Genomic DNA, 10,011 nt, shown 5'->3' on the forward strand with positions numbered 1-10,011 from the left:
TTTTTAACGTTAAATTGTGAAAAAATAGATTTAGAAAGAGAAGAAATCACTTTGTGCAAAGACATTATAAACTTCCTTGCTCTTTTATTTTTATAAGGGATACAAAGATAAATGATTAGTCGATAAATATTTTATGTTCATGTGTTTTTTTTATTGGAGCTAAATGTTCAAAAGTCCAATAGTGAGTACCGGCATATCATTATCTCAAAACAGAATTCAAAAAGTTAGCGCAGCCCAATAGCTAACGAGGTTATATCACATTAATGAAGTAGGTTGGGTTGACACTTGACCCGGCTCGATCCGGCCCGGCCCATTTGTGGTTCTTCATAGAAATAGAATTACGGAGAGTTTCTGGTGCCTTGCGCTTCTAATTAGGTTTCTGAAGTTCCTATTCGACCTAGACACCGTCACTGACCAAGGTACACTTGGAGCTTGACAGCCATGGCGAGCACTAAAGTTCAAAGGATTATGACCCAACCCATTGTACGTTATTTTCTTTTCTACCGCTTTATTCTTTTGTTTTTCGTTGTTTTATCCTCTGATCACTAATTCTCCTACTTTCCTGTCTGTTCTATGCTTTTGCGCGGCACAAGAACCTGATTTTCAGGTTTCTACAAAGTGTAAGCTCATATCTTAGTCCTCTTACTTATTTCTCTTGGTCCGTTTTAGTTTTGCTTACAAAAGGTTTTGAGATTTTTCGGCTGATTTTTCTTTCTGTTTGGTATTTTGACTCAGAAAGCTCGCATCCAGATTTGGCTCTTCGAGCAGAAAGATTTGAGAATTGAGGGCCGAATAATTGTAAGTTTCTTGCATACGTTTGTCTTACATCTTTTAATGTAAGTGCATAGATTATAGTTGTCTTCTGTGGATGGTGATTGAGTCGGCTGTGTGGGTTTTAGGGTTTATGTGTTGTCTAATTAACTTCATGCTCAAGCTAGCTCTTTGTAATTCTCCTTAGAAATGTCGAATTGTGATGAGGTTAATGTTCGACTCTTGGGAGAATTATTATTTATCAGTGACGTTGCAATATATGCTGGTGACCTATATGTATCCATGACTTCTGCAAACAATAGTTGTGACTTCTGCCCATGCTTTATTATTTGTTAAAGGTGATATTCGTGCTTGTTATTTTCGTATCATATATGGCAATTTATCACTTTTTCTGCGACGTTCATATATCTATATTTGGGATGAAATCTCATTGTGGTGGATTTTTAAAATGTAGTAAAAGAACGCATTAGAGAACCTTGAAACGGTTAAATGTATTAATGTGAGGAAAATCAGTTTGGTGAATAGGTATGAAGGCAAAGAAGACAGCGTCGGGACGTCAACTTCATTGTGTGATGCAATTGTTGGACGAGGAGTTACTGAAACTAGGTTGAATCTGGTGTGTGTTTGGATTTGAATCTGGTTTTATTTTTACCATGAATCTGGCAGAGAGAAGATGACAATTGGTGTTGATGTGTAGCGTGAATCCTGCTTTGATACCATTGTAATGTTAAGCTAATCTGTTTGCTGAAGAGAAAGAAATTAGTAGATTTCCTGCCAGAGATGGCTACCCTGCCCCTTGATAGAGTAAGGGAGAATGTGGGATGAAGTTAGGAAATAGAGGGATCAAATATTCAAATGTCTTATTTCAAAATATTACTCATTCGAAACTTCTTTGGGTTCTTTTGAACTTTCCAAAACTCTGATGTTTTAAAATGCCATTAAACAATGCAGAACTATAGATAGATGTCAGAGGAAGTTTTGTTTTTTAGACTTTTTGGATAGAAATGAAGATACCAAGAAGGCATCCCCCTTAGCAGTGTTCCCATTGATGCCTCATTACGTGCTGTATAGAAGTAGGTAGGTATAAAGGCTAACAACTACCATGCACAAGGCTCCTATTATAGAATCAAGGTTGGGGAAGAGCAAGATATACGGAGCCTTATCATTACAATTTGGAGAGGCTGCTTCTAGGATTTGATCCCATACTCATAGTCTCTAGGTTGTGGTGCACCAACCTTACCACTAGAGGACCCATGTAATTTAGCTTTTGACTTAAGGGCACCATTCACTCCCAAATTTCAGATTCGTCAACTTCATCTAACCAACTTTAGAGTGATTCAGTTTCAAAATTCTCTAATTGGTGAAGCCTCACATCATTATATTTATTTCATGAAATCAATTCAATGAAATACATAATAAGATGGATTTGAGTTTGTGCAAAAATCTGCTTGGTGAGAATTTAGTTTAGGTACACACTAAATAATTGGCATAGTTGAATGAATAGTGGCAAAGATTTATCATATTAGAATACCTAGCAAACTAAAACTTTGTATTATTATATTTTTTGTGGAATTATTTGATTAATTTGTTTATTTAGATTTTGAAATCTGAGAACTAGTTATGATTTATGGGTTTGATCATCAAACACCAATTCCGAAGTCTGCTGCATGTCTTGTTGAAAAACCATTTAAAATATCAGTTCAGTCGCACAGATGTAAAAGCGTACGCAATTCTTTGAAGTCTCCTCTCCACTGTATCGTGAAATAACTTAGAGATCAAAAAAAAATCGACAGAAAAAGTATAGTGATTTTGGACCTAGGCATTCTTGGTGAGCAGTATGATATCTGTGCTTTAGACAGCTAGCTTATGATGTTGCAAATTCTCAGTTACTATTTTCTAGCTTTTCTCGGTCCACTGTCAATGAAAAAAGGTTACGCTTCATCTTTTAATGGCAGTTTGGACTCTGGATTATGTTTTATTATTTCATTAAGCGCTTTGGTCATTTTACTGTGGTTCTTACAGGGTTTTGATGAGTACATGAATCTAGTCCTGGATGATGCTGAAGAAGTCAGCATTAAGAAAAAGAGCAGAAAGACTTTAGGTGAATAACTTTCTTAATCCCCATGCCGTGCATGGTCCAAAAACCTCATGTCTATTCTTCCCCTTGTGGCATTCGTGCTCTAAGTTGTTTCTTTTGTTTCCTTTCTTCAGGAAGGATTCTTCTCAAAGGAGACAACATAACGTTGATGATGAACACGTGAGTGCACTGAAATAGACCTCTCTCTCTCTCTCTCTATCAGAGAATGATGTTTCTTTTCTATACTGTGCAGGGGAACGTAATTGCCATCATTTCCACTAAGCACAGTGACTTGTGTCAATCACTTGGATATTGATGTATTTTTGCTGCTGCTATATTGGTTTGCTTCCCGAATTCTATATGCTAATTAGTATTGGTTGTGATTGTGTGTACTCATGTATTATATAGCAAGTTTATGCATTCTGATATCTAAGCCAGGGGGCTGCCCATGGAAACTTCTCCAAGCCAATTAGTGACACCATTGATCCAAATTGGATCTTTTGTTCCATATTAGCTTTGTGAAATGAGCTACTATCAATTTGCTCAAACAATAGGATTTCTCCCCCTATTCTCAAATACCAACACTTTGTGAGAGGAGGATATCTCCCCACAACTCTGTTATCATGTAGTGTAGTCCCGTTGGGTGTTTACAATGTTATTAGGGCACCAACTTTCAGTAACATAAACGATGTTATTGCACTGATATTCTCTTGGCTGTTACTCGTGTGCTAGGATTGGCTTTGCGCGGACCAATAATGAAAAATGTTGGTGTCATTTTTTGTAAAATTTCGCCCTTTTACGACTTTAGAAGGAATCAAGGAATTAGATAACCATTCTCCAACTATTGGGCTTCTCGTCTTCATTTGTTGGGTGGGGTTGTGGATGTAGCTTACGAGCCCAACAACATTTTGATATCGTTCGTTATGGGTCGAAATCCTCATGGATTTGCTCTTCTACGCCCAACGTTCTCACGTAAGTTTAGAAAATCAGTCATACTGTGTTAGGTTGTGAGAACTCTTTATCTACTAACCACACGTTTCTTACTTAACCAATGTGAGATCTCATCACAAGTCTGGAGCCTAAGAAGTCTAGGAATCTAATATGTTTACTGATGGATCCTAGAGAAGGAAAGCTAACCTAACATTTTGATTGTTTGGTTTCTGAGCAACCATGCATTTGTCATGAAACCTAGTACGTACATGCATTTGTCCGTGTATCAGTATCACTAAACAACGCAAATGGTACTAAATCTTCAAGTGCTTTTGTGCCAAATCTGATACCATAACTCTTTGCCTTTGCCTTATCTACATTGTATTTATTAATTAATCACACATTACTACGGTATGAAACAAAAGCAACCTTCCTTATAAAAGAAATAGAAACTAAAGCAACCTTAACCATTTTATCTTTACTTCTTTTTGTCTTTGTGACTATATGTGCATGTGTTTATAATTTATGCAGCCCTGCATGATAAAAGTGAGATTATATAACATGTGGACCAACCTGTAGCTCTCTGTTTGAGGTGCCTCAGCCCACCATATTTTAATTAATTAATTGTAATGTATTAGGACCAACTTTTCTTTATCAATCAATGTGACAAAAAATTAATCAACTTTAGGAAACTAATCCTGTAAGCAATCGAATGCCCTGCTTGAAAAAAGAGGAGCAGCCGGAGCTTAATCATGGCTCCGTAATAATTAACTATATGCTAACATATATGTTGTTGGTTTTAATGATAGCATATATGCGTTTTGAAATGATGTGATTGCCTTGTTCAATATATCTGTTGCTAGCATATATAAATGTATACAGCTAAAAGACGATCAAGGGGTACGTCCGATCTATTAACTGGTGCCAAACCATTATTTTATTTTTTACAAAAAATATATTACATTCAAAATGTAAATAATTTTAACCGTTTGATTTTAAATTTATCTTTAAATCTTGTAAAATTAAAATTAAAATATATATGTTACCTAACTCTCATTCTACGGCTCATATTTATTTTTTAAAAAATAATTAAGTGGTTTTTCAAATAATAAACTACATCATTAAATTCATCATGGTAAATATATTTTATCTATAAATTTTGTAAAAAAATAATAATAAAGATTTGGTTCACCAAAATGGTGCACCGATTTATACTTCAGTGTATAATGCACCGGACCTACCCGATTGGTTAAACATTAACAAATAATGAATGGTGGTGGCAATCCCAATTTCAATTTTTTATTATTAAAATTCGACCAATCGATTTCGGTTACGGTCAATTTCGATTTTGACGATTTTTTTGACAACCCTATAATAATATCAACTAATTAAGACCCTTTTTTTTTGTTTTAGTATGACCTAACATGACCTGTTTTATAAATAGAAGGGTCGGGTACCCTTCTATTTATAAAATACCAAAACCGTTTCCATTTAATATACTCTATACCAAAACCGTTCCAAAACCATTTAAAAAACCATTTAAATTTCCAAAACCGGAACCCTTCCATAACCGTTTATCATCGGGTACCTATTTACCATTTAACTTTTAATTTTTTAATTTTTTATTTGAAGATTGTATTAATATAAATTAATATTGAGTATGATTTATATTAATTATGATTTTATAATTCAAATTAGTCTAATTTATAGTTTTATTAGTATGCTTCTATAAATATATACGTTTTAATATGCTTTATCATGTTATAATTTAATATCCTAATAGTATATCTTTATAGATGATTTATAATATTATTACTATAATGAATCTTTTTATTAAACGGTTCGGGTACCCTAAACCCGGCACCAAAAACCAAACTCGATCCTAAAACATGACGGGTTTGAAAACAAAAACCAAAACCGTTTCCAAAACCTATAGGATCGGTTTTCGGGTTTTAAACGGACCGGGTACCCTGTGGATAGTGCTCAGATCGGTTTTTTTTGCCATCCCTAGTTGTCAACTCAAGATGCCAAATTTATAATCCAATACCTCTAAAGGAATTCGAATTAAATAATAAAGAAAAAGAAAAAGATGTTTTAAGCTATTGAGAGAAAGAGAGATACGTTTAGTTAGCTTAATAATCAATTAAAATAATCAAGAGAATGGGATTCCATTTATTCTCTTTCTTAAATTTTTTTTATTTTTTTTTACTATGGAACATTATTTTCCCTAACGAATCCATTTAGTTTTTTTAATACTAGTAATTTAGAAGATAAAGATAATTTTGAGTGGAGAATTAAGAAATAATATTTATATAATGGTAATAAAAGTAATCATGTGGAGGCGGACGTATTGGATGGAAAGGATATGCAGTTTTGTCCTTGCCCGTTTACGTACGTGGGAGGGGGACCCACGTTCCACCACCGAAGACCTTAATTAGTGTTTAAAAATTTTTAAACAAAATTTTTGCCAAATTATTTGATTAGTTCCATATCAAGGATTAGATTATTATTCATCTTCGCTTTATTTAATTGAGCGAAAATGATATGTAGCCCATCAGTTTGGTAGTCCAACATGTTTATTCCATTGATTTAATCAATGAAATAGTTTTATTTCTACTCTTTTATCTCAGAATTCATTGTCCAAAATTTATTGTTTTAATATAGATTATATTTTTTTTTGAAACACAGTTTAGAATTCATTGTTTTAGCTCTGAATTCATTTATTTTTGAAATTTCATTGAAAAAAACAATGAAATTAAGATTTACCCGATAAAACTCATCGACAATGGATCTTGTTAGAGAGAGTTTTATGTGTTGATTCTGAATATGTATTTTTTTTAAAAATCCTATATGTATTTTGAGAGTTAAAACGTTTTAAAATTTCGTTTAAGAGACTTGGGCTCTCATGAGCTACCTAACACTACTGTTAATTGAGTGTTGTGATTTATTTGGTGTAAGTGATATAGGGTTGAATTTTGGGTAATGCAATGCCTATTCGGATATAGTGATATTACTCACTTTGCAATCATGAAATATTTCTTCAATGGAGATATCATAAATTCATAACCCAAACAACTAACTATATTATCCGTTTTGGGATTTCGGTTCTCGTAGATACATCGGATTATCCTCACGGGTTTATTCCTCTTAAATGGTGGGACTTTATAAATATATACCCATCAAAAGACCTAGATCTTACCTATATGCTTTTACATGCCCTATTTTAGTGGATCCATTGAGTGTCATAATCTCTATTACATCACTCAACAAATAAATAAAATTGGATCAAAGTCTTTGTTTATGATGAATCCAAAAGATTTCTACAATAGGGGTCTTTTGTCTTATAGGAATCACATTATGCCATTCCAAATGCACCAAACTTGGCTTTAGCTAGTGCTATAGTTCCATGTTATTTAAAGAAACTACCCACTAAAACCGTTTCACAAGTACAATATTATTCTGTGGGCGCTAATAGAATTATTGAACCAAAAACTTCTTAATGATTTTTGTAATGAATAACATTTGAGAACCCATAATATAACCCCATTTGAGTAACATATACTATGTTGGCTCTGAGTGGATAGGAATAATGAATTAAATAAAAGGAACGCAAATGCAAATGCAAATGCAAATGCCTCTTTATTTTATGAGTTGCTACTATGTTATGTTGTCTACTATTTAAAATGATGACATCAATCACCGAAAATTAACCAAAAACCCAGTCTTCTTCTCCGTCTCTATAAATACCTTCTGTTTCCAATCTTTCACCTCTCAAAACACATCGTTTCTCTAATCTCATTAAATTAAATAATTAATCTCTCGCACCCAGTAAATTGGCAAAAATGGCGGCAAGAGAGCCGTACTACGTGAGGGAGAGGGCTGCGGCGGCTCCCCAACACTCCCCGTGGCATTCGACGGTGCCGTACTTGTTCGGCGGATTTGCGGCGATGCTTGGTTCAATTGCGTTTGCTCTATTGATTCTGACTTGTTCATACTGGAAGCTGTCCGGGCACCTAGAAAGAGGCGATGGAAGTGGCGGAGAGAGAGATTTGGAGGCCGGAGAAGGAGCTGGTAAGGGCGACAACGTCCAGAAGTTGCCGGCGGTGATGGAGATGAAGATATTGGTGATTATGGCGGGACAAGTGAAGCCGACTCATTTGGCTACGCCAATGACAAGCAGAACGTCGTCGTTTGAGGATGGGAGTGACCAGAATGAGAGAGCAGAGAGTGGGGGTGGGGGTGGGGTGAGTTGAATAACCAGGAGGGCGATGTTCAGGTACGGATAAGGAGTACAGTAAACCATGATGAGTCATCAGATCGAAGCCATTGAATTTCTCTCCCTTTTTTTTAGTTTTTCTTTTATTTTTTCCTGTCTATCAAGGCGGGTTTGGAATTTGGATTCTAGAAATAGGGCAGGTTTTTTTTTCTTTTTTTTTTGGTGAGAGATACGTATAAAAGAACAATATTTTTTGTGGATTTTCGGGATGAGTAATGTTATAATATTTTTTCTCATTTAAACCCTTAATTCATATGACGTTGATTGATGATGAACACAGATGTAGAATCCTCCAAACATCCAACGTGTCACCTGGATGAGGTTTAAAATGGAGTAAGGAATTGAGGGACCAAACATTTTCCTTTGGAAACTATGTGGGTGTTTGGCAGTGCGTTTGCATTGCGTTCAATTGCAACACACCTCACAGCACCACAGTTTTTTGTGACACGTCAAACAACTTTTGCGTTCCAACTCACCTCACAGCACCACAGCTTTTCACCTCACAGCACCTCACCACACCTCACAGCACTCCCAAACGCTTACAATGTATATTGAATTGTCCTACGTAATCAAATTAGGTCAATTATTTTATTTTAGATTAATATACAATATAAACATTAAGTGATTTTATATTAATATTATTAGAGCATCCACATCAGATTACCTAAACATGAGTCTGTCTGTAAAATTTAGAGATTTTGTCAAAATAGAGCTCTGCATCAGATTACCTAGAGGTTCCCTATTTTACAGAATATGAACAGTAGTTCCCTACATCTAGAGAACCACTATTCACTTCCCTAAACATAAAATAATATTTTTTACTACTTTATTTTCTCCTCTCTCCTCTCTCCTCATTTTTTCCCTCCTCTCTCTCCTCACTCCTTTCTTTCTCTCTCTTCTTTCTCTCTCATCTCTTTCTCTCTCCTCTCCTCACATTTTGACTCCTTTCTCTATCCTCACTTTTTCTCTCTCTCTCTTCTTTCTCTCTCCTCACTCCTTTCTTTCTCTCTCCTCTTTCTCTCCTCACTTTTTCTCTCTCTTCTTTCTCTCTCCTCAATTTTTTTTTCTAATTTTTAATAACATTAATTTATTATTTTAATTAATATATTGTTTTAAATGTAATTAATTTATTATTTTAAATAGAAGTAGTTTATATGAATAGAATAAATAAAGGAAAGAGAAATAAATATTATTTTAATGCAATAGAGAATATGATAGGTAATCTGATGCAGTGTTGATTGGATAGGGAATCTGTAAAATAGGGGAAAGTGACATTTTGTCTGTATTTTAGGGAATCTGTTAAGAGAAACTGATGCAGATGCTCTTAGTCATCTAATATAATAGTAATTTAGATACGCCAAACGCACCTCACAGCACCACACCGCACCGCACCACAGTTTTAAAAGTGATGCGCCAAACAGTTTTTTGCGTTCCAACTCACCTCATAGCACCACAGTTTTATAACTCACAGCACCTCACAGCATTCCCAAACAAGCCCTATGTATCAATGTATGGGAAATCTTTGATCATTGGTCGTTATATAAAGGGAGAAGTTATGAAATGACTCCTGAACTTTCATGAAATGATCAATTTGCCTCATGAACTTCCACTTTCGTATACCATTAGCCCCTACGTGTATATTCCGTCTATTTTTGTTGACGTGACAGATGTTTTCCGTTAGTTCTATGACATGTGGTTTTCACATTTGCTGCCACATCAGCTAAATAAACAAAAATTGTAACGAATTGCAGTCTTGAAAGTTCAGGGACTAAATTGATTCTAAATGAAGTTCAAGGGCTAAATTGATCCATTCACGAAAGTTCAGAGGCTATCCTAGGGACAAATAGTTTCTTGTATTCAGAGAGAGTTCGTGAGAGAGTGCTTCATAAATAAAATTTATCATCTCCGTTCGTGGATATAGGCAAGATTGATCAGACCACGTAAAAATCGTTTGTCT

The 10,011-nt window shown here is 34.8% G+C and overlaps 2 protein-coding genes across 2 annotated transcripts; both read left to right on the plus strand.

Moving 5' to 3' along the window:
- The first annotated feature begins 350 nt into the window (after positions 1–350).
- LOC120005173 (small nuclear ribonucleoprotein E-like) lies at positions 351–3,396 on the plus strand. The gene is made up of 6 exons (XM_038854665.1): positions 351–483; positions 594–620; positions 736–798; positions 2,794–2,872; positions 2,983–3,028; positions 3,102–3,396. The coding sequence occupies exons 1-6, from the start codon at positions 442–444 to the stop codon at positions 3,109–3,111; spliced, it is 267 nt and encodes an 88-aa protein (XP_038710593.1). The 5' UTR covers positions 351–441; the 3' UTR covers positions 3,112–3,396.
- Positions 3,397–7,445: 4,049 nt separating this feature from the next.
- On the plus strand, positions 7,446–8,241 carry LOC120006572 (protein GLUTAMINE DUMPER 3-like). Its single transcript, XM_038856643.1, has one exon. The coding sequence runs from the start codon at positions 7,621–7,623 to the stop codon at positions 8,029–8,031; it is 411 nt and encodes a 136-aa protein (XP_038712571.1). The 5' UTR covers positions 7,446–7,620; the 3' UTR covers positions 8,032–8,241.
- The last annotated feature ends 1,770 nt before the right edge of the window (positions 8,242–10,011 follow it).

This window comes from Tripterygium wilfordii, chromosome 9 (genome assembly GCF_013401445.1).
Source record: "Tripterygium wilfordii isolate XIE 37 chromosome 9, ASM1340144v1, whole genome shotgun sequence".
NCBI classification, from domain to species: Eukaryota; Viridiplantae; Streptophyta; class Magnoliopsida; order Celastrales; family Celastraceae; genus Tripterygium; species Tripterygium wilfordii.

Bases quoted from the DNA above. Each gene is read 5' to 3' on its own strand.
- LOC120005173 (XM_038854665.1), top strand. From the start codon at position 442: ATGGCGAGCACTAAAGTTCAAAGGATTATGACCCAACCCATT. The intron at 621-735 runs GTAAGCTCATAT...ATTTTGACTCAG, and splicing joins TTTTCAGGTTTCTACAAAGT to AAAGCTCGCATCCAGATTTG. The intron at 799-2,793 runs GTAAGTTTCTTG...TGGTTCTTACAG, and splicing joins GAATTGAGGGCCGAATAATT to GGTTTTGATGAGTACATGAA.
- LOC120006572 (XM_038856643.1), top strand. From the start codon at position 7,621: ATGGCGGCAAGAGAGCCGTACTACGTGAGGGAGAGGGCTGCGGCGGCT.